At 38.7% G+C, this 25099-nt stretch overlaps 2 protein-coding genes across 5 annotated transcripts in view; one reads left to right on the forward strand and one right to left on the reverse strand.

Annotated features, from left to right (window-relative positions):
• The first annotated feature begins 105 nt into the window (after positions 1–105).
• Positions 106–13652, forward strand: prune2 (prune homolog 2 with BCH domain). 4 transcript variants are annotated; one of them, XR_003440412.2, is made up of 12 exons: positions 2085–2466; positions 5278–5366; positions 5723–5929; positions 6727–6903; positions 7977–8079; positions 8158–8289; positions 8385–8471; positions 8576–8674; positions 10225–10370; positions 11354–11392; positions 12007–12048; positions 12134–13652. XR_003440412.2 is itself a non-coding variant. In XM_027144819.2 (11 exons), exons 2-11 carry the CDS (start codon positions 5312–5314, stop codon positions 12159–12161), a joined length of 969 nt encoding a protein of 322 aa, XP_027000620.1. In that variant the 5' UTR covers positions 106–196; positions 5278–5311; the 3' UTR covers positions 12162–13652. The 4 variants fall into 4 exon arrangements, 3 of the variants coding, with proteins under 3 accessions (XP_027000620.1, XP_027000638.1, XP_027000610.1); XM_027144819.2 differs by lacking the exons at positions 2085–2466; positions 10225–10370 and adding an exon at positions 106–196; XM_027144809.2 differs by lacking the exon at positions 10225–10370 and having other exon boundaries at positions 2088–2466.
• Positions 13653–14333: 681 nt separating this feature from the next.
• pcsk5a (proprotein convertase subtilisin/kexin type 5a) overlaps positions 14334–25099 on the reverse strand; it is a gene marked incomplete at its 5' end in the record, with an annotated part of 24379 nt that continues 13613 nt past the window's right edge. The window contains 15 exons of the mRNA XM_047808952.1: positions 14334–15535; positions 16323–16527; positions 16964–17064; positions 18156–18367; positions 18547–18721; positions 19322–19555; positions 19742–19981; positions 20082–20299; positions 20446–20644; positions 22205–22288; positions 23254–23412; positions 23599–23741; positions 23995–24037; positions 24157–24225; positions 24909–25099. The exon at positions 24909–25099 is cut by the window's right edge and continues 10 nt beyond it. Coding sequence (XP_047664908.1) covers positions 15042–15535; positions 16323–16527; positions 16964–17064; positions 18156–18367; positions 18547–18721; positions 19322–19555; positions 19742–19981; positions 20082–20299; positions 20446–20644; positions 22205–22288; positions 23254–23412; positions 23599–23741; positions 23995–24037; positions 24157–24225; positions 24909–25099 — 2767 coding nt within the window. The remainder of the gene's footprint in view (positions 15536–16322; positions 16528–16963; positions 17065–18155; positions 18368–18546; positions 18722–19321; positions 19556–19741; positions 19982–20081; positions 20300–20445; positions 20645–22204; positions 22289–23253; positions 23413–23598; positions 23742–23994; positions 24038–24156; positions 24226–24908) is intronic.

Consider the following 25099-nt stretch of genomic DNA (forward strand, 5'->3'; position numbering starts at 1 on the left):
CTTTCAGCTTTGTGGTCCAATTTTTACGTTTGGTCTCGTTAGCGGATTTTTACACAGTGTTACTGTCTGTTTATTGTCTTTCTGGTTTTTTTTAGACATAACTAGTTGTCACAGTGATGACCTTTGGACTTTAAGGGAGAGGTCAGCCGGGAACATTTTATTCCTGATTGTTCAGCAAGTTTCTGAATTTCAAAAGGTGAGAACTAAACATTGACAGAGCGCTCCGAACTTTTAAAGCTTTCTTTCACATTCAGACTTATCGTTTGGTCAGGATATCATCGTACAGTTAGTGTGAGACTCTGTGGGAATGACGAGTGATAACAGAACACATGGAGTGTGATGGGCTTGTGGATGACTTTCATTTCCATTTAAATCATACAAAAAGATTCCAGGTGCTACTCTGTTGTCTCCTGAGTGTGTGTGATATATAGTGTGTGATTTGTTGATTTTTGAAGCTGTTTTCCAAATGAATGCATTATATTAAACTTATAAGCCAAGAATAAATGGTGTTCTATGGGATAATATTTGTGTTACACTTGTAGAGAATGTTTTAAGAGTTAATCAAGTGTTCTTCGAATAATTAAAGCTTCAAAGCTTTGCAAAACAGTTCCATGGAGAATCCGGTCTGTTTTATGGTTCTATATGCAAATATCAGCGAGAATCAAGGGGAAGGTGTACAGGACCGGGGTGAGACCGGCCATGCTGTATGGTTTAGAGACAGTGTCACTGAAGAAGAGACAGGAGTCAGAGCTAGACGTAGCCGAGCTGAAGATGTTAAGGTTCTTTTTGGGAGGGACAAGATTGGACAGTATTAGGAACGAGAACATCAGAGGGACAGCTCGTGTTGGATGTTTGGGGGACAAAGTTAGTGAGGACAGATTAAGATGGTTTGGACATGTTCAGAGGAGGGAGAGTGAGTATATCGGTAGGAGAATGTTGGACATGGAGCTGCCAGGCAGGAGGCAAAGAGGAAGGCCAAAGAGGAGGTATATGGATGTAATTAACGAGGATATGAAGCTAGTGGGTGCAAGTGTTGAGGATGAAGAAGATAGGGATAGGTGGAGAGAGACGATTCGCTGTGGCGACCCCTGAAGGGAAAAGCTGAAAGAAGAAGAAGATACAACTGCTAAAGGTTCCACTGTATGGAAAACCAAATAACCCATTAAGCATATTCAACTACTTTTTTTAATATTGTAGAAAAAGAAGTTCGTAAGAGTTCTTTGGATAGTAATCTTTTTTTTTTTTTTTTAAAAAGTGAGTGATTAAGGACAAAGAACCATTTTAAACACAATAATTTCCTCAGTTAAGCCACAGAGGCTTCTAGATTTAATTAATTATTTAATTAATAATTCAGGGTAGATTAACGTATAGAGTTTTGACAGAATTGCACATTATTGTACGTTGTAGGTTTCGGTGGTTCTGAAGAAAAAAAAAAACTTGATGTGCAAAATTTATAATGTTTGTGGAACAGAACTTTCCAAATACAGTTTAGATTTAAATTCATGTTTTGAAGAGAATTAAATATTAATATCAATTCCAATTTTCTACTTTTAAAAATGAAAATAAACTCAATGGAATTCGATTGAAATTCAAACTAAAGGTCATTTTGAAGGCACTAAAGGTCATTTTATTTTATTTTAAGCTAAACATTTAAACAATTAATTTAAACAAATAAAGCACAAAATATTAGATTTACTAAATTAAAAGGTCAAAAATTCAAAACAGCACAAAAAGTCAGATTTACAAAATTTCTTTCTTTTTTTATTTTAACAAAGCTTTTAAATTTAAAGGAACACCTTTAATTTCAAAACAGCAAAAATCTAAAGAGTTAAAGAAAAAAATAGATATAAATTTTTTTATTCGACATTTTTTTTTCACTGAAATAAACAAATAAAATAAAAAAAAGGGAAGATTTTCATAAAGTGTGAGCTCTTTATTCTTGGGATCAGCCGTGTGATCACACTCAGACCTCAACCCCTTTCTTCCTTATACAGGCTTTTATCTCTTTTCACCTGTGCAGTCAGTTTCATCGCTCCTCCCTTATTTATACAAATCACCTTGTGTCCCTTCCTCCTGTCCTCTTTTCTCTGCACGCTTAAGCTCAGTGCTATTGGAGCTGCACTCATTCTTCTGTGTCAGCCTCAGAGAGCAGCCTCAGGCTCTTATTTAATGCTGGAGTGGTCACATGACTACAAAATGGTGGAGGCTGTCAGTTGGTGAGCTGAGCATCTTTGTAGCTGCGCAGAGGAACGAAGAGAAACACAGAAACCTTTCTCTCTCTCTCTCTCTCTCTCTCTCTCTCTCTCTCTCTCTCTCTCTCTCTCTCTCTCTCTCACACACACACACACATACACACACACACACACACACACACACACACACACACACACAGATGATCTCTGAAACCTGGAGCAGCAGTGTGGGATTGAAAGATTGAACGCAAAGGAGAAGTGTGTATCAGCAGTGGTGAGTGACTGGTGTGTGTGGATGCAGTGAATGAAGAGATAGATAGACATAGAGAGATAGACGGAGATAGTGTGAGAGAGAGACGGGTCGTGTTTACGTCTTTCTGAAAGATAAAGAGCTGAAAGAGAAACCAGAGACATGGGAGGGGCAGATGTTTACAGAGAACCGGTTCTGTGTATGTGTGTGTGTGTAGTGTAGGTTGGTTTAGTGTCAGCATCATGTAGGGTGTATGTAATATCATGTCTGTACCTGTGCATGTGTGTGTTTAATAATTTGATTTTATTTGGTTGAACTACTGAATATAAGGGTTTATTCACAAGGTTTCCATCATCTGGTTATGTAAATTTAAAGCATTTTGCATCCGGCTAAAGCATTTGCCTCTGACTGTGTGTGTCTGTCTGTGTGTGTGTGTGTGTGTGTTTGTACATGTATAAGCTGAGTTGGAAGAGAAACGAAAATCCTAGCGAGGGAGGAGGGGAGTGAGGGATGAAAATGAGCCGCTGACGTAACTTCCCTTTTGTTAGTCTTGGGTCTTTATTTTTATTCATACGGAATGATGAATTCTGAAATCCTGAATGAAATCCTTTGGGTGATCTAGAATTTCTGTTTCTGTTTTGTAATTGATCTATTTTTGGTGCTGTCTGAAAGCCTTCTGTTATGAGATGTACGTCTCACTTCGTAAACTTCATAACCACATTTCAGTCTGTAAAGTGTGACGTGATCTGCGGAGTCACTGGTTTTCAGGAGAACCGGTTCTGCTATGTTCCGGTTCTATTGTGGATATTTATATACTTAACACAGTCAATGGCCTATATACAGGAGGCGGAGATTTGATTTAAGAGCCTGGTCATAGTCAAGCTTACCTCAAAATTACCTCAGCCCATCGAATTCAAAAGTCAACAAAAGTTGGAATGTTAGAGCCTCAAAACAACCTGCCATTTTGTGTGTGGTGACTTTTTAAACCAAAAAGCAAACAGAGACAGATCCAATCCTTTTGCCATTACATCTGAACATTATGAACTGAACAAAAAATGTGTTGTGCTGCCAAATATTCGCATACTTACAAGCTTCAAAGTCATCTTACATTAGCACTGTTTATACAATCGATTTAAAATACAGGTCTATTGGACTGTTATAATGGTCTGAAAATGTTCATTTTTATGAAACTTAATAAAACAAACATTAAACAGACCAGATAAAATCACAAGGAACAGACAAAATAAAATAAACAGCCAAAATAAACAATTAACAGACAAATCATAAACAGACAAAATAAACAATTAAATGATCAAACCATGAACAGGCAAATCATAAACAGACAAAATAAACAATTAACAGACAAATCATAAACAGACAAAATAAACAACAGACAAATCACAAACAGACAAAATAAACAATTAACAGACAAATCATAAACAGACAAAATAAACAATTAACAGACAAATCACAAACAGACAAAATAAATCATAAACAGACAAAATAAACAATTAACAGACAAAATAAACAATTACCAGACAAATCATAAACAGACAAAATAAACAATTAACAGACAAAATAAACAATTACCAGACAAATCATAAACAGACAAAATAAACAATTAACAGACAAATCATAAACAGACAAAATAAACAATTAACAGACAAATCACAAACAGACAAAATAAACAATTAACAGACAAATCATAAACAGACAAAATAAACAATTAACAGACAAATCACAAACAGACAAAATAAACAATTAACAGACAAATCATAAACAGACAAAATAAACAATTAACAGACAAATCATAAACAGACAAAATAAACAATTAACAGACAAATCATAAACAGACAAAATAAACAATTAACAGACAAATCATAAACAGACAAAATAAACAATTAACAGACAAATCATAAACAGACAAAATAAACAATTAAATGATCATAAAACAACATACAATCATAAAATTATTCCTCCTTTAATGAAAAACAGAAAGAATGACACAATACACAAAAAAGTCTTATCTGTGTATAGTTATGTTCAAGTTTGTTAGTCACAGACGCCTGTTACACAGCCGTTATATTGATATAAAATGATTATTATTTTGATTGGACATGTGGTGATGTGGTTAGACTGCTTCCATTTAATGTAATAATGCTGGTTCATTTCACTGCAATAGTTTGTTAAAACTACACATGTCAAATGTCAGTTAGTTTACTGTTACAATGGCAACACATAATGATTTATAATGCTGTTCTTTTGGGAACTACTTTTTTTTTAATGGCGGTAAAAGATAAACAAAAATATTTGATCATATTATACCTGAAATATCAGGATTACCTTCTCAAAAACAAACAAACAAACAAACAAACAAACAAACAAACAAATATCCTTAAAAAATACAACAACTAATTTCTGGTTTTATAAAGTGTTGTATAAAAGTAATATCATGCTCACACTTAGGACATGACCCACGCCTTATTATTACTACGGCTGAATCAAATCCTTATGATTACTTATCTTATAGTCACAATGAATATATTTTTTTTATACTTTTTAGAGGAAAATAGTTCAAAGCACAGCTTGTCCTGTTCAATACACTGTTAAATAAGCATCCACTCTGTGTTGTAAGTTGTTACTATACAAAGAATAACATTTTAGAAGGAGAATATTAATATACATCTTGTTATGGACAATCGATAAAGCAGAATTGAGAATCGAGTAGATGGAATGATAATGATTACCCTGATTCTGAAAGTGAACACATACACAACAAAACATTAGACTGTTACAGATTCAACTATACATCCGTGTTTGTGTGTGATCCTGCAGATCCCCGTCCTCTCTGTCCCCCGGTAATGAGGGGATGGAGCAGCCTCCTGAACACAAGATGAGCTCTGATGGGACAGAAGGCAGACCAGGTCAGTCTTCCATCATGGTCTTACACCACTAGTTCATTCTTTGTTGCTAATCAAACAAGCCACAATTATTACTAATGTTATCTATCTATCTATCTATCTATCTATCTATCTATCTATCTATCTATCTATCTATCTATCTATCTATCTATCTATTTATTTTTGTTTGTTTGTTTGTTTGTCTTTGTTTATTTATTTATTTATTTATTTATTTATTTATTTATTTATTTATTTTCATTTCCATGAACTCTTAGGTGTGAAAAACCTACAACCCTCATGTTATAGCTGGACTAAAATCAGCACGATTATATATTTATATAGAATATTTAATGCAGTCAAATTCCCCTCTGACCTTGTAGCTCCTCCCACTACTCTGCCACTGAAGGGCGATGAAGGCGGCTCTCAGAGGAAAAAGCTCTCAGCCCCTCGGATCAGCCTCTCGTTAGATCAAAGCGAAGACGACCTGTTTGACACGCCTGATGACTTGGACATTAACGTGGACGATTTGGACACACCTGACGAGGCTGACATCCTGGACTACACTGATCATGAGTTGGACTGGGAAGGTGAGATAAAAAGTAAAACAACACTTAGATGTGCTCGAATTTACAGTAATAGTCCAGGAACTTGTGTTAAGCTTCTGCTACCAGTGGGATCATTTTTTAGCTCCAATCCTCATTGCATCTGCTTAAGGTTAAGGGGTATTGATCATCCATCCAAATCAACACAAATGGACTCAAAAAGAAAAAACATACCAGCTCAGTCTGTGGATCGGGACGTTATTTATAACCTTGAGTGCAAATTAAGAAAAACCAAAGAAACCATAAGAAAAACCCATTAAAAATAAACTATAAAATGTTCTGTATTGGTCCAAAATGGAGTGGTGCAAGAATCTATACAGGTTTCTGCAAAGCAGCAGTGTGTGTGTGTGTGTGTGTGTGTGTGTGTGTGTGTGTGTGTGTGTGTGTGTGTGTGTGTGTGTGTGTGTGTGTGTGTGTGTGTGTGTGTGTGTTTGTACACAATATGTAGTGTATGTATAATACATGAATAGTGCAAATAATTCTACACTGACTCTAATCATCAACAGTGATGTAATTTTTACTGACTTAGACTTGATAGTTGTACCATTGGACCTGATTTGGTCTTGTTTATAAATAGTTCCTTTGAGGAAAATATTGCCAAGGAACAAAAGATGAAAATGTTTTGATGATTTTTAGTCTCGATCTTGACTTGACCTTAACCTTGTTAATTATGCCTTAGTCCTTCATTTGATCTCAGCTAATCCTTTTCGGTATCCAGTCTTGACCCTTGATCCACTGACCTTCCTATCTAAGGTCTAAACTTCTGAACATATTCTATTCAGAGCCTCAGGAATCCCAGAGAGCCCCAGTGAAGGAAGAGTCTGAACCCATCCCTACCTACACCTCTGAGGAGGACCGACAGGACTCCAAACTTTGGAGGACTGTTATCATCGGCGAACAGGAGCACCGCATCAACATGAAGTGTATTGAACCCTACCAAAAAGTCATCTCCCATGGAGGTATACAGTCTGAGAGCACCCACGCTTTTGTAGCCAAACAGGTCACCTCATGAAAAACGGGATGTGGTCGTAATCTGATAGTCGTCATCGTATCTAGTGCTCTGGACTGAAACCTTGCTTATAAAGGAAGTGAATCTGTACTACAAGAGAGTAAAAAGTAAAAGCCCGGGGAGATACTGAGAAGTTTATTACATTACTGTACTTAATTACTATTTTTAAATCTTCTTCTTTTCTCAATTATTACTGAAATATCAGGACTTTTTCATTTTAACAATGAAAGCGACATCAAGTACCAATCAAGTATTAATTACAAACAGCTTGAGATTTTGTTTCTCTTCTTTCCCTTACTCAATATTAAATGATGATAAGTTACTTTAAATATAAGAATATAAAAAAAATAAGTTACCTTAAATTTGATGTTTTTTTGAGTAAGTTTTGTATTCAAGTTCATTCAATCTAATAAGCCGATCACGTTTTACAATTGTTCAAATAGCTAGCTTGTTGTTTTGAAAGTGAGCCTCTTTAATTAGCTAAGTAGTACATTATGTGAATTAGTTTATTATCTAAATTAGCTAGCTTCTGAAGTTTTGTAAACTAACTTGCTAAATTACTGTAGCTATATAGTAAGAGTTTGGTTCGTTAGGTTTTGTAACTTGGTTTGTTAAATTAGCTAGCTAGGTACATTGATTAATCTGAACATTTCTAGCTAGTTTTGTTTCAAGCTGGTTTCGTCAAGTTTTAACTTGTTTTGAGTTAGCAGAATATTTCTCTCCTGATTGATTGCTCTATAATCTAGCAACTCAGGGTTAAGGACCATGTGTGAGACCTGTGGTCAGCTTTTCATCAGTTAAAACACCTTTTCACTCTTGAATAACTGAGTAAATTTACATGTAGGTCTGGAAACGTTTATGTTTTCTTCTCATCCCTAGTTTTAACTGTGCACGATTCTGAAATTCGTTTACTTCGTTACATTTTCCATCCCTGCAGGAACCTTTCGGCTGGAGACTGCAGATGCAATTTATTGCTTATGTACGATGGCATGTTTTATAACGGCGCTTTCTCTTCTTTAAAAGGCTACTACGGAAACGGCACGAATGCCATCATTGTATTTGCCGCTTGCTTCCTTCCGGACAGCGATAGCGAGGACTATCATGAAATAATGGAGAACCTCTTTCTGTGAGTTGTATCATTAATCTATTCATTTACTTTCACTGTTTTTCTGTAGCTGTACTATTAATGCTATTCTAATGCTAGGTATGTGATCAGCACGTTGGAGCTGATGGTAGCGGAGGACTACATGATCGTATATCTGAACGGGGCCACGCCTCACAGGAGGACGCCTGGCCTCGGTTGGCTGAAGAGGTGCTACCAGATGATCGACAGGAGGTAGCTGACGATTTATAGCACAGAATCATACGTACCGTACATGTTTGGTTAAACAAATAAATCTTTAAAATCTGTCTCTGAAATCTGCTTTTCAGGCTTCGAAAGAACCTGAAATCTTTTATTATTGTTCATCCTTCCTGGTTTATCAGGACTATCCTGGCCATCACCAGACCCTTTATCAGGTAAAAAAACATTTACAGGAACCAGAGATTAAGGAATAATATTTCTAAAATAATTTGTATTTATTCCTTGGGGCTTGACATTTATTTTTGTTTACTCCCTACAGTTCAAAGTTCAGCAGTAAGATTAAGTATGTGAACAGTTTAGCAGAGCTGGAAGAGCTCATCCCTATGGAATATGTCCATATTCCTGAATGCATCATCAAGTAAGTCAGAATTTATATTGAACTCAATGCAAAAAACAACACATGACGGGCCATGCTGTAATAGGAAAATAATCCACACCAGGGTGCTGTGATAGTGGATTAATTTCCTCTAACAGAATTATTGTTACTGTATTTTATTCCTCTTATACCACAGCGATTTTCAGACCATTAAATTTTTATTTGTTCCCGAATGACGTGACATTTTTAAACGTTTTTATAGTTACATATAAAGTTACAGAACGTTCACCAAACAGACCAACATTATAATCACTTAATTAAATATAAATATAGCAGCGTTTGCTAACTAGCATTTCATGTGAATTATTTTAAGAAATATCTTTAATCTTTATTGCAATAAGTTGAATTATCTAGCTGATTATTTGAATTTCTGTAAATGATTTTTATCAATTAGCTAGCTAGATAAATTAGTTTAATTAACTACGATTTCAGGGGGGCATGGTGGCTTAGTGGTTAGCATGTTCGCCTCACACCTCCAAGGTTGGGGGTTCGATTCCCACCTCCGCCTTGTGTGTGTGTAGTTTGCATGCTCTCTTCGTGCCTCTGTGTTTACTCCGGGTACTCCGGTTTCCTCCCCCGGTCCAAAGACATGGTAGGTTGATTGGCATCTCTGGAAAATTGTCTGTAGTGAGTGAATGAGAGTGTGTGTGTGTGTGTGTGCGCCCTGCTATGGGTTGGCACTCCATCCAGGGTGTATCCTGCCTCGATGCCCGATGACGCCTGAGATCCCAGGCACAGGCTCCCCGTGACCCGAGGTAGTTCGGATAAGCGGTAGAAAATGAGTGAAAGTGATTGAGTAGCTACAATTTTATGTTTTATAAACTAGCTTTGTAAATTAGCAAGCTGCTTTTGTATTTGCTGATAATTTACCTTCACACATTCACTCCAAAATGGCTATAAAGCATACCGAAGATTTATTTTTCTCAAATTTAATAAGATAAAGAACGTAACTTGTCTAAAGTGGTACCAAGAAACCAGAAAGCAGAATTTCCTTTGTGCTAGAAAACATACAAAGCACTGACATTAGAGACTCCTTCCATAAATGTTGCCTATAAACAGCTCTTACTGATTCTGTCGCTTCATTATATCGACGATCATATTTGTAAATCTTTCAATTTTGTCTTGGATTATATGAAGCATGTGCCGAACAAGATCTTGTGTACAAGTGCGGTTACTATAGAAACGCCGATCTATTAGAGAGAGCGCGTTATTATAGAAGTTGTGGCTCAGAACCACTGTTGTGATCCACGCTGTGGTATAACTGGTCTAAAAGCTTGTTCAGTTCAATTTGAAGTATTATGAATTAATATCTGTTCTATTTACTCCATTTTTTAAGACCGTTTTGTCTTTTGCACTTGTTTACATACAGTCGAGTGCAATGGTTTGCGCCCGTCATGGTTTTTTGAACGGAAACATCGACAAGTTGGTGGTGGGTGTAAAGTGGTGGTGCTTTTATCTTACAATAAGATCTAAAAACGTAAAATCGAGGTCGGATTCTAAATAAATTTAATCTGCACCTTCTCTGTCTTCAGAACATGTCGAGATGGGAGGGTGGGCTGTGGGGAAGAGGAGCGAAAGTCTGCACAGAGGATTCAAAAAAAGAGGTTGGAGGTTGAAGGGTGGGCAAACGAATGATCTCAGGATACAAATTTGCAGCGTCCTTGCGCATGATGATGAAGTAAGATCTGTGATCTACGTCTCTGTCTACTTCCTTTTGACTTAAGGGTGTGCAAACCTGACACTCGACAATATGGCACTCGGTGTGAATTCTTTTTTGTGTGGCGAATGATCTACTGTACATAAACAGAAACAGCGTAAAGTCTTGGAGGCCGTCTTGAGGTGTCGGCGTGTTCCTGAGAATTATCCATGAGCCCTGACAATCTGGTTTCCATGGTAGCAGGTGCTAATGAGCTGAAACGAGTGCTAACGAGTGCTGTTTTTTTTTGTTATATCTCACTCATATTTTTGTCTCTGACATCGTCTGACAAACAGGGTTCAGATTTGTACTTATGTTTTTAAGAATTACTGTAATTACCTTACGCCATTTGTTTTTGTTTTTTCTGTTGATTTTTGCCCACATTTGTTGAGATGTGATTTTTTTGTTGTTGATATAATTATTTGGCTTTTAATTTTGGAACTTATCAGATATACTTCATTACATGTCTATACACAACATGCCAACTGATTGATTATACAGTGTGTTTACAGTGTGATTTAAAACAAACAAACAAACAAACAAACAAATAAATAAATAAATGAATGAAAAATTCTTAGAGCTCAAAAAGAAGTCAACTAAACAAAGCTACAGTTTATATTTGGTATATATGTATATATATATATATAGATATTTCACAGTAGTGTATGGTTTTACTGAACGCCTGACTGAGACAGTTAGAAGTAACATACTGTGAGTGAGTAGATTCTGTTATAAATGAGCTCAGTGTTATATTTTACGTGTGTTATTTAATATTCATGCTTTAGGACTATTGTGGATGTGGCTCACGATTTCCTTTTACATGCTCAAATGGTTTCTGGGCTGTTGTTACACGTCTCACGTTCTATCTTTTGGGATCATGTGAAGGGTAAACGTAGCTCCTGAGATCTTTTTCCACTGATTTTCCAACCCATTTCTTTTCTTTTCTGTTTTTTTTTCCACCGCAGACTCGACGAGGAGTTACAGGAAGCAGGAGAGAACTCGAAGTGAGTTTGGACATCACGAGGTTTTTATTTTCATTTGATTTAAGTTAAAAACTGTGATTTTTCTGACAGCTACAGTAAGTGTATCTCAGCCATCTATCATGAAGCTTATTACACCAATCTGTATCATTAACGCTGGGGGGGCACGTTGGCTTAGTGGTTAGCACATTCGCCTCACACCTCCAGGGTTGGGGGTTCGATTCCCGCCTCCTGTGTGTGTGGAGTTTGCATGTTCTCCTCGTGCCTCGGGGGTTTCCTCCGGGTACTCCGGTTTCCTCCCCGGTCCAAAGACATGCATGGTAGGTTGATTGGCATCTCTGGAAAATTGTCCGTAGTGTGTGAGTGAATGAGAGTGTGTGTGTGCCCTGTGATGGGTTGGCACTCCGTCCAGGGTGTATCATGCCCGATGACGCATGAGAGAGGCACAGGCTCCCCGTGACCCGAGAAGTTCGGATAAGCGGTAGAAAATGAATGAATGATTGATTTAACGCTCATTTGAAACCTCTTATTCGGGTGAATTCCTCTAGATCTAGATCTGGATTTCATCGTAACCGTTGTATTGAACGTCATTCAGAATTCAATCATAATGAAACTCCTGTTAAAACTTCCTTCTTTAGAATCAACAGCTTCCTCCAGGGACCTGACGTGCCACAGCCAACGTGAGTCTTTTATTCGAGAGCGTTATTATTTTTGCACATTTATGTGTCTCTAACAATATTCCACTTCGTTTTTTGATTTTTTCAGAGCTCAACAAAGTGCAAGCAGTTCCTAATACAAGGACGCAATGAAGGAATGCATGGCCTGTGTATGCGTGTGTGTTTGTATGTGTGTGTGTATGTGTGTGTATGTGTGTGTGTGTGTGTGATAATAATTGAGATAAAGTTGGACTCTACCCCTTCAATATCTACTGTCCTAACACACATCCTCAGAAAGTGCTGCTGATCTCATGAACTGGTTTCCAGCACTGACCAGTCACAGAATCATCCGATCATCTCTCAGACGGACATCGTAATGTCTTCTCGTGATATGCCTTCCATTTTCTTTTCTTTTCTTTTCTTTTCTGAATGCATGAGCAGCAATAATATCATTTTTATCCTAACATCATCCTCATGCTGATACACACATACACAACATGATCATGTAGTAGAATAAGAACAACACCTCAGTGTATCCTCACACGGGAATCCTGAACGTTGGAAATGTTTTTTAGCGGAAACGCTTAAATAGACTTTTATCTCTTTGTAGAATTTAATGTTATGAACTGCAAAAAAAAAAAAAAGATCCTTGGAATAACGTGAGGTTATACATCAGCACTTGTTAAGCCTCCACAGCAGACTTTTATCCGGTCTAGACAGACAGACACACAGACAGACAGACACGCAGACGGCTAGATACTGTAGATAAAAGATCAGACCCCAGACAAGGCAATAACATTTGTCCAACGGTTAGAAGCGACTGGACTCTGTGAAGGCTGATGTTTGGTAGGATTCAGAATGAGGAGCTTGTGCTTTAGTTAAATATTCAGATCGTATCAAATTTAAACAAACGCACAAAAATCAAGACTAAATAAATTCAATTCGAAATGTTTTTATATTTGCTGTTGTTAAACTACTCATCGGATGATAAACGATTCATCTGGATATGAAATCTGTGTATCATGTTACTGATCTGTTCACCTGGTCTTCTAGCCTGTAGTGTGTAAAAAAACAGCTCAAAGTGAGCCCTGAAAACCTCAGTGTATGTGTGTGTTTTCATTCACAGTGTTTGATATGAGAAATATATATCTATATATATATGCATAAACATACAACACTGAATAAATCCTCCCGGCATGCAGATACGGATTTCTAAAGCGTCTCTCCATGTAGCTCCTGTGTCTACATTCTGTACCGACATGTAGTTGTTGTCTGTGAGCGTGAACGTGTGCGAGTTGTTTGTAGGTGTGATTGTGTTTCGGTTGTGCGTTTGTGTGCTGTTAGGTCTCTCAGGTTGCTGTAAACAGGAAATGACCTCATAGACGGACAAAGGACAGTGCAGCTGCAAAGCACAATATCCATATCTCTGTGGTGTGTGTGTGTGTGTGTGTGTGTGTGTGTGTGTGTGTGTGTGTGTGTGTGTGTGTGCGGGTGAAGGCATGTCACTGCATGTCTCATAGCTGTTAATGTAGTAAAAATGTGGTCATTTGGAATAAAGTTAATATATATAGACCCAGAGGCCTTGTAAAATAATGCAGATCACATCAATAAATTTACCTCTAATCTAATTCTGAAGTGTTCATTTTTTTTGTTGGTTATATTTCTTTAAGTTTTATTTTATTTTTGAAAATTTCTTTTCATGTAGAGTTTGCACTCCTTGTGATTTTTAAAGCGGAAAAAAATGGAAAAATGACATCTACTTGTTGTGTATTATCTACCAATATTTATCTGAATAAATATTTATATTATAAATAAAAATATAATTATTATTTTTATGTATGTTTTAATTGAACTTAGAATTACGCCAGACATTAAGCAAATATTAAGCAAATAAATAGCTAAATAAATAAACAAACAAACAATACTACTAATAATTAAATATGAGATGCATATATTTATCATAATAATAATATTAATATTATTAATAATAATAAACAAATAAACAAACAAACAAACAAATAAATAAATAATCTTAATTTAAAAATTTATAGTTTTTAAATCATGGTCATACCAAAACCTAAACACTTTTCTTTAAAAAAAACAAACAAACAAATAAAAACATGGTTGTATTTTTTTGTTGTTAGATTTTTTCTCAAATTTTTTATTTATATATAATAATTATTATTATTTATTTTTTTAAGAAGAATGTTTTGGTTTTGGTACGACGGTGATTTGTAAAAGGCAGCATAACTTCTATATCTGATAGATGCATCGACATAAATGAATAAAATCGAGAAACTGTTTTGGAAATAGAAAGAGATCGTTTTAACGGCAGGGACAAATAATTGCAGCTATGAGACAATGTGGCAGTTTAACACGCTGTGGTTGTGCAAACCTCTGAACTAATATAATACTAATGATAAAGAAGAATAATTTTTTTTTACTATTAGACACTTTTTTGTTGCTATAAATTACATTTATTTGTCTTTGGGCAGATTTCTTCCCTTGTCTGTAGAATGTACATCTTCTTTCTTTCTTTTTTGGTCTGTTTTTATGTTTTATTTCAGCAAATCATTACAGATAAGACCACAACAACACGTCCACAACAGAAACCATGACAGAAAACCAAGGCAACGGACCTACCGAGGAAATGGCAACTTAATCACCACGTACATGCACAAAATAACGCAATTAAAAGTTTTAAAGGTTTATGGTTCTGTTTACTTGGTTTCCAGAAAACAAAAAAGCGGTAAATTTGTATATTTTTCAGTCAAATGTAAACTAAATGCAATACATTAGAGATTAATGAGGGTTAATTCAATGGTACCTTTTGCCAAACTGCTAGTAAACTGTACTCAGTCGTTGTTACCTGATTTGTGTGTTTAAAGACATAATTAAATACATTATCTTATTTAATCATGTTAAGCTACACAGCCATCCATTGACTTCTATAATCCATGCTTTTATTGTCTCCGTCCAAAATGTAGCATTTTATATAATTTATTATGTGCTGCTGGTTATTTGAAATTATAGCTCTCGTCGTCGTACTCCAGCTGATCGTCCTGGTCCTCAGCCAGCTGCCCATAGCGGAACTTGCGGTACACCGTACCATCCTGACCCATGTACACGATATCTTCGTCATCGTCGTCTTCGTCATCATCGTCGTCGTTCTGACCCGTCCGCTTGTCACGCAGGTCCACCAGCTGCTCCTCGTGTAAACACCCGTAGCCAGACCCGGAGCCTCCCGCTTGCCTGGTTGACGTCGATGAGGATGATGTCGTACCTCCGCGGAAAATGTCCCGTCCACCGCTGTTGCCTAGTTTTTCATAACCACGAGCAACAGCGGTTTCAGGGGCCGGACGCTTGGCGAAGGAGCGTGCGATGAACACGACTATAGCACCGAGACCCAGGGCTAGCAGGATGGAAGTGGTGACAAAGATGAAGATGTTGCCTGTGTGCTCCGGTTCCTTATGGTTGCGGAAAGCGTAGTTTGTGCTGAGGACACACTCACCTTGAAAGACAGAAAACACCCAATGACTAAACAGGTTACTGTACTAGAGACCTACTAAGGATCCGACTAGCAATTTTAATTTTAAAAAATAAACATGGAGGAAAACGGGATGGGAAACGGCACCACTTTGTCAGTAAATAACTATAAGAAGTTTTTATGCATTTGTGATGAATATTTCATCAATACTAAAAATAAAAACAAGGCTATTCGTTTCAGATAGCTAGCACAGGCGCATACTTTGGGATTCCCAATATAACTGCCGCGCAAGCAGTCCGTCGTCTCTTGATTTTCTGTCTCCAGTCCTACAGTGATAGCAAACAACCTCCTCATTCATACAGTTAAGCTTTGATATTCAAAGGCGATTGCAATTTTAAATTTAATTTAGAAATTACAGAAGATTCATGTGAACAAATTTACGTTCCAAAATTTTTTTTAAAAGCTACAGCGAAACCATCCATTTTTAGCCACGACAATCACATGGCTTGAAGCTCCATTGGTTTGTAGAGTTCTAAAGACTCATTTGTTGCTGAGTGAACAGCAGTAAATATTTTTCCGGTTAACCTAAAATTGCTCAATATCAGAAATTTCCAGACTTAAACTTTGACTTTTTTATGTGCCCAACTTTGAGGATTGACATTAGCTAGAAGGTCAGAATGATGTTCCTAATGTAAGCTCCACCCACTGGATCATCTGTACACTTTACAAGTTTTTTTTATGCTACTTAAAAGTAATTCCAAATAAAATGGAGTCTAGGACCACGGGACACGACTGAGCAGTAATAATATACCCCTGGTCTGTGTACAGTTACAGCACTCCTCTTGCTCTTCCAAGGTGTCTTTCTCTCCTGCATCCTGGACTCTACAGCAAGGCAGACAGCGTCCCCCGGCGGCTAGGATGAACTGTGGCTGGCAGGCGGTGCAGTTGTATGGACCAGGTCCTTGACATGCCAAACATGGCTGATCACAGGGTTTACAATTGAAATACTTCTCCAGCTGGAAAGGATTAAATCAGCAAAAAAAAAAAAGTCACCAAAATGAACTGGAACAAAACCAGAGAAAATACATAGTATATACATGACAAATTAAAGGGAAATAGCAGCTGTGTTATGATGTAGGGGGCACTTATTTTTGCTCACATAGGTGTGAATCTGGTTTTACAGCAACAGTATCAAACAGTACAGTAAATCGGACGTCTTCTTTATCCCATGATGAAACCTTTCTATCTTTTAAAAGTTTTTTTTTCCTCCTGCACATAATTCTCTTATCTCAGATTTGCTGAATCTGAGATACTGCAAGGTGCTCTAAAACTATTTTGGCAACTTATTTCACTTTTTATTGTCTTTTCCTTTAATTTGTCAACCGTTAGCATTATAGCAAGTAGGTGGAGTTAGCACTGAAAATATTAACTGGTATATCTCTGAATCGGTACCTCAGATACGAAGTACTCCCCCACGGCACAGAGCGAATCACAGGTACCCTCAGAGAACGAGTCTCCTAGATGACATGAGCTGCAGTCTTTCACCCCTTTACCTATCAAGTATTCAAGATAAAACTCTTTACAAGAAGAAATGACCAAAACAAGAATTACTAAAAAAAATCATTAGGGAAAACTCTTGTGTTTTTCCTAAGGATCTGTACTTAGCCCAGTTCTGCTGATGACACCAAGATATACCTATCGTTTCCATCCGAGAATGCCTCAACACTGTGAGCTCACCTTATATTTGGGAAGGACAACAACCTCCAAGCAAACCATCCCATGATGGACCTTCTTGTCATCTTGGCCATCACCATCCATCTTGGCTTATTGTTGCTGAAACTATCAAGTTGTGGCCGGAATTGTTTTATGTAACATCAAGAAAACGAGACTGTTTTCCCAATTGGCCCAAAAAAATTCATTCATTCATCTTCTACCGCTTATCTGAACTTCTCGGGTCACGGGGAGCCTGTGTCTATCTCAGGCGTCATCGGGCATCGAGGCAGGATACACCCTGGACAGAGTGCCAACCCATCACAGGGCACACACACACTTATTCATTCACTCACACACTACGGACAATTTTCCAGAGATGCCAATCAACCTACCATGCATGTCTTTGGATCGGGGGAGGAAACCGGAGTACCCGGAGGAAACCCCCGAGGCACGGGGAGAACATGCAAACTCCACACACACAAGGTGGAGGCGGGAATCGAACCCCCAACCCTGGAGGTGTGAGGCAAACGTGCTAACCACTAAGCCACCATGCCCCCTGGCCCAAAAAATTATGTGTTCTAATGATACCCCAGCTATTGATGGCTAAGACTCTCAGAAATATGCCACACTAGCTATGCTCTGTTGTTGTACTCTCTCACCTGTCAATCAGATTGGAACTAACCAATCATGGGATTCTTTATGCCTATGTACAAAAAAAGCAACTTGCTAAATTCATATATCTCAGAGGTAGCATGTAACGGGAGAGAACTAGCTAGTGGGTGGGAAGTGCCAAATGACTAAATATGGAGAAAATTGAATACAATTTTTTTTTTAAAATGTCAACCAACATATATGAGCCAAACATAGATCCTTAAGATAGACCAGTTATCACTTGCTCCATTGACTCTTTCTCAACCTCTAAGAGCCGTACCTGTGCATGTCCTGCAGGTGGCGTGGCAAGGCTCACAGGTGCTGTGGATTGTGTCATGGTAGTGTTGAGGTGGACAGGAGGACACACACCGGCTCTGTTTCTTTACAAACAGCAGCCCTTCTCTGCAACTCACACACCCTTCGGCTTGCGTACACTCTGCACAGCTCGGCTCACACTGCTCACACACCTGTGAGTCTTTGTCTGCGTAGTGGCTTTAACAAACAGACATGGGTGTGTGTGTGTGTGTTAATGTATGTGGGTCTGTGTGCATCTGTGAGAAGTATTTAATCATTCAAGTAATGTTCATTTTTAAAAATTTGTAGAATTTATAATACATGTGATAAAATAGAATGATGTGCTCAGTGTGGTGTGTGTGTAAGGTTGTGTTTACCCAGGCCTGCAGGTCTCCACACACTCCTTGCCCTCTCGATACAGATGAGCTCTGCAGCTCAGGCACTCGTGGCTGTGGCGCCCTGAGCAGCTCACACAGTTTGGGTGGCATGGCTCACATCTCTGAGTCATTCCACTGAAGAAACCTGTGGGACACTCGTTCACACAGGAAGCGTCTGTAGATACACAACATGAGGTGTCTGTTAGCAGTGTAGCAGAAAGGAACATCTAATCTTCCATCCATCCGTCTATCCATCCATCTGTCTGTCCATCTATCCATCCATCCATCCACCCATCCTTCCATCTGTCTATCCATCCATCCATCCATCCATCCATCCATCCATCCATCCATCCATCTGTCCATCCATCCACCCATCCTTCCATCTGTCTATCCATCCATCCATCCATCTGTCCATCCATCCACCCATCCTTCCATCTGTCTATTCATCCATCCATCCATCCATCCATCCATCCATCTATCCATCCATCCACCCATCCATCCACCAATCAAACCGTCCATCCATCCACCCACCCATCCTTCCATCCGTCTATTCATCCATCCACTCATCCATCCATCCATCCATCCATCCATTTTCTTTAGTGCTTATCCTACACTGGGTTGCATGAAACCTGGAGTCTTTCCCAGAGGTCTTTCTTTCTACAAAGAACTTTTAGAGCAGGTTTTAAAGTTCAGAATTTTGACCATTAACCAAACACGAGGTTAATCATTACATCTAAAGCTGTGGTTTATTTTTGACACTCATTTACAGACTCACTCATAAGGTGGTGGTTCGGGTAGCAGCTGAGACACTGGCTGTGGTTCGGGCCGGAGCACTGATGGCAGTGTTTGTGACAAAGATGGCATGCGCCATCACGATCACTGTAATGGTGTGAAGGGCAACTGGTGGGCGTGGCACAGCGTCCATGCATGTCTGTTCTTAGGTCCTTGGGGCAGCTGGTGCAGTCTGTATCCAGTGGACCAGAGCAGGTCTGGCAGGTGCTGTGACACACTGAACAACACCAGCGACGATAAAAGTGCTTCACAACATTAAATGTAACTATAACTGGATAAAAAGGATCATATGCTTTAATCAAATGAATAAAGACTTTTACTTGTTGTTATAGAATTTCACTAAGCGTCTTGTCTTTAATCAGGACATTATACAGTAGTTACCGCTCTGTCTGTTTATACTCACCCATACACTCCTCAGACCTGCTGTCTCTGTAAGTTTGTGAGGGACAGGCTAACACACACGTCCCGCTGCTCAGGGTGCTGTCAGGATCGGCGCAGGAGTCACACTGGTCAGATCCTGGCCCTTGACAGAGCTCACAGTCTGGGTGACAACGCTCACACACACCTTCCTCCATATCTTCATAAAAACCTCCAGGACATGCAGACACGCAGGCCGCCTCATGTAGAAAAGTCTTTTCACACTCTGGAGGTGGTGAGAAAAAAAAAGAGAAATCTTCAATTTAACAATTTGGCAATAAAGAAATACAGACAACTCATAACTCCACTGTGTATCTGTTCCTTACTTGTACACTGGCCTTCCTTAGCACACAGGAGACACCCCTCTGGACAAGGCATACACTCGTTTCCCCGGAGTGTGTGTGCACGAGGACACTCTTTCACGCACTGGTGGTTGTGAAGCACTAACGGCTGCTGACAGCTCAGACAGTTTGTGGCACTTTGCTCACACGATGCACAACCTGGTGTACAGCCCTTACACACTGCTCCTGCAGGGTAGCTGCCTCTGGTAAAAGAAACAAACACACACACACACACACTTATAGTATGAATGTGGGCCAAAGGAACCTAAATCCTAAGTCTCAATTCCAAATCGTGTGTATCAATGTGCATTTCTCACACACACGGTTTCAAATATCAAATGCTTTGAACCTGGAGCACTGGCGCACACACTGTCCGTTCTGCAGGTAGAGGGTGCTCTTGCGTGTAGACAAGCAGCGAGTGCAGCGTTTCTCATCTTGGCACTGGGAGCAACCCTGAGGACACACCTCACACTGCCAGCTCTCCTTACTGCCAAAGCTTCCGGCTGGACACCGAGTCACACACTGCTGATCAGTAGTCATATACCGTCCTGAAACACACACACAATTTTCCTGCTTAGATGATAATCCTTCCACTGACCCATCGAAGTCTGCTAGCTTAAATCTAGCTAGCGTTTGGGACATTAGCTATGACTAAATTAAAATCAAAAAAGATGAAGAAGCACAAGTCATTAAAGGAATACGCTTGGGTTCACTTGTACCTGATTACCACAGACAACATTTTTAATATCTTGCTATATGTTTCTGGACCTCTATACATTCAGGTTTCAGAGAAAACTACTTGATGCACTTGGATGTATAGTTGTGTGTGTTTGATGGATCGTGTACACCGTGAAACATTCGGGAAAGCAGAAATAACTGGAACTGCTTTTCCTGTATTGCTTTAATGCTGGAATAGTAAACTTATTCTACAGCAATGCTGAATTCTTGAATCCGATCGGTCAAAGTGTTTATCTTCTTGCTCCGAAAGTAGTTCTGTTTACGTCAAATCACAGGTGTATATTAATTCTGTCGTTCAATATGTTATTGTTTCTGTATGAACGACTTACACAGCGGAAATAAAATCTAGCTGTTGATATGGAGAAGCTTTCTTAAAGGAGATATTTATTAAACCGTAAAGGAAGGAGTCTCCAGTGTCAGTGCTTTGTAATCTTCAGTAATACTAATTGTAATCAGGGTCGGCTCTTTAGGGGGTTTTAGCCCTCAGTGAGAATTTAAAACAAGAAGAGTTTTATATTATATATTATATGACTACATAGTAAGCCAAAAGTTATGGTATTATTTTAAAATGGCAAAAGTGGACACCAAAATTTTATGCATGATGTAATGAAGTTCATGTATGTGTGCATTCTCTACAAACAGTCTGTCCAATGAATGCAGTCATTAATAAAATAAATATTCACAAGACAAAGACCAAATCAATAAATGTTATTTTTATTTAGTATTGAATGGATTGTTTGCGTTAATATTTTGTTTGTGCTACAACTCTGGTAATAAGAATAGTGACATTTCACTGCTTTTGGTTGCCGTATTTGCGGCTTTCCGCCGATTAACGTTATAGATAAACGCCTCCAGCTCTGACTGCGCGTGCACGCTGCGCGTACCTGTGCTTCTCCGTTCAAATAAAGCAGACAGCTGATGATGCACTTTTGAAAGACTACAACGCATGCGCATAAAAGCAAAGTAAAAAAAAAAAATCGTTCTTGGATCAAACTGATAATCGACGACGCGTCCTACATTTTATTTACACTTTATTTAGTACTAGAACCGCCCCTGATTATAATAATACTAATAATTTATACGAATACTAAATATAATAGTAATACTGATTGTAATACAGAGAAAACTAATTCTGGTTTCTCTGTAAAATGAAAAAATGAGTTATTTTGTTCAAAAGAGAAAACAAACTGTAAGTAAAAGCAGTAAAAATGTAAGTGATGTAAGTTATTGATGCTTAAATGTCCATTGTAGATGGAAATATATACAAATCCCAGATATAAAGATTTCAAAATGTTGGCGAGTTCCTTTAAGGTATAATGTATTAATAAATTGACAGTGATGTTAAAATCATTTAAAGATAAAGGTCAGACCTGTGATGCAGGAAGTGCACTGATTCTTTAGCGGCCCCCAGCACACCTCACATGACGAATGGCACGCCTTACATTCTCCTTCATCTGAACAACAGAACATTAAGAAGGTTCACACAAAAGTTGACATAGCTGTTAGTTCAAATGTAGTGTTCTAGTCTGGATCTGGAAAAGAATCCTGGCATCCTGGACTTCTATTAACTGTGTGACAAATATTCAGTCTTTGAGGGTCACAGAAATGGAGATTCATTCATTCATTCATTTTCTACCGCTTATCCGAACTTCTCGGGTCACGGGGAGCCTGTGCATATCTCAGGCGTCATCGGGCATCGAGGCAGGATACACCCTGGACGGAGTGCCAACCCATCACAGGGCAAACACACACACACTCTCATTCACTCACACACACACACTCACTACGGACAATTTTCCAGAGATGCCAATCAGCCTACCATGCATGTCTTTGGACCGGGGGAGGAAACCGGAGTACCCGGAGGAAACCCCCGAGGCACGGGGAGAACATGCAAACTCCACATACACAAGGCGGAGGCAGGAATCGAACCCCCAACCCTGGAGGTGTGAGGCGAACGTGCTAACCACAAAGCCACCGTGCCCCTCATGAAGAGCTTCAAATGTGGATTTTATTTTTGTCAGCTTTGGGATGATGTCATCACAACCCACATTCAGTCAAAGGCCTATTCGATTTACAGGCATGGAGCATGAGTACAGCTCTCATAGAAAATAATTGCATAGAAGAAGACTTTATTATTGTCACATATACATGACAGAACAGTGAAAGTCTTTCTACACATATCCCAACTTTAGAGGTTAGACATGATGCAGCACTTCTGGAGCAGAGAGGGTTAAGAGATTTGAACCCAGCGGAGTTGTTGGGGCTTGAAATCTGATCAATTAACCAGAAACTTAACCATTTTAGAGTTTCATCGCAAAAATAAATAAATAAATAAAAAAAACCCCGCAAAATATAAAAGCTCCTTCTGGAGTTTGGTGATTTTTATTGTGGCTATAAGATAACAGCGTATGAGGCTCACCAGTAAGATAGGTTTTATCAGGACACTTCTCCTGTTCTGCTTCACACTCGTCCTCCTCTGGTCCTGTGCAGGTCTTGCAGCCTGTATAACACTCCTCACACTCCTGGGTGTCCTCATCACCATAAAACCCATCAGGACACTCACGCACACACTTTCCATCTGCAGGAAGTATATATACAAGTACATTACACACAGAGACACACTACACACTTTATTAAGAACACCCGAACTTCACATGTCTGATCATTTATGGAATCGGCCAATCGTATTTCAGCAGTGCAGTGCAATAAAATCATGCAGATATAAGTCAAGTTACATATATGTTCACATATAACCAGAATTTACCAGACAGAAAGAAGTCCGCTTCGCACCAGTGGCACTCGTCTTCCTCACAGCTGACACAGTCATGTTCACAGGCCACACAGGTCATGGTCTCGTCCACGGTGTAGGTTTTAGCAGGACAGTTCTGATAGCAACCCTCTTCATACCTACACCACACACACACACACACACACACACACACACACACACACACACACACACACACACACACACACACACACACACACACACACACACACACACACACACACTGATACTGGAGACTCTTTCTAAGAAGAGCAAATAAAAATCTCCTAACAGATGATTTTTACATAATAAACAATTTTTGAAACTCTACTTATGCTATTTAGTTGCTACTAAAGAAGCTTTATTTCATGAGTCCCAGTACATTGCTCTTACTTGTAATAGCCATCAGAGCAGGATAGACAATGTTTGGGATTATCTGTAACACAGGAGTCAGTCACAGAGAAATAGACTGCAATTATTATTATTATTATTATTATTATTATTATTATTATTATTATTATTATTATTATTATTATTATTAAGTTCAGAACATACATAGAACACACTTCTTGCATCCTTCTTCACATGCCATGCAGTCATCATACTCCGGGTCTTCGACCTCGCCTACACACACACAGACACACACAGACACACACAGACACACACACACACACACACACACACACACACACACACACACACACACACACACACACACACACACACAAAGACAGGTACACACACACAAAGACACACAGACATAGCAAACACACAAAGACAGATACACACACACACACAAAGACATACACACACACACAAAAACACACATAGACAAACACACACACACAAAGACAGATACACACAAACACACACACAAAAAGACACAGCAATAGACAAACACACACACAAAGACAGATACACACACACAAATACACATATAGACAAACACACAAACACACACACACACACAAAGACAGCACAAAGACAGATATACACACACACAAACACACACACACACACACACACACACACACACACACACACACACACACACACACACACACACACACACACACACACACAAAGACAGATACACACACACACACACAAAAAGATACACACATAGACAAACACACACACACACACACACACACACACACACACACACACAGAACAGTAACTATAATATCCTGATTAAAAATTATATGTGTAATAAGAAGTGTTGCTGAAGAACAATAATGGACCACACTATAAATCACATGCTAATAAACACAACACTTATAAATATATAAAGTTGGCAGACTGACCCTCTCCACACTCCAGAGGCGTGCATGTTCCTTGGCTGAGGTAGTAGGAACTGTTGCACTTTAGGCAGTGTGTGGCAGACGAGCAAAGACTGCAGTGCTCTGGACAAGCTTCACATGTCTTCACTGAAGTGTGGAAGTAAGCCACAGGACACGCAGTCACACACTCCCCATTGTACAGGTACCTGTCCTGC

The sequence above is a fragment of the Tachysurus fulvidraco genome, chromosome 26, assembly GCF_022655615.1.
Source record: "Tachysurus fulvidraco isolate hzauxx_2018 chromosome 26, HZAU_PFXX_2.0, whole genome shotgun sequence".
In the NCBI taxonomy this organism is placed as follows: domain Eukaryota; kingdom Metazoa; phylum Chordata; class Actinopteri; order Siluriformes; family Bagridae; genus Tachysurus; species Tachysurus fulvidraco.

Coding starts and splice junctions, on each gene's coding strand:
- prune2 (XM_027144819.2), top strand. CDS start 5,312: ATGGAGCAGCCTCCTGAACACAAGATGAGCTCTGATGGGACAGAAGGC. Junction 8,290..8,384: donor TACCAGATGATCGACAGGAG/GTAGCTGACGAT, acceptor TCTGCTTTTCAG/GCTTCGAAAGAACCTGAAAT. Junction 8,675..11,353: donor ATTCCTGAATGCATCATCAA/GTAAGTCAGAAT, acceptor TTTCCACCGCAG/ACTCGACGAGGAGTTACAGG.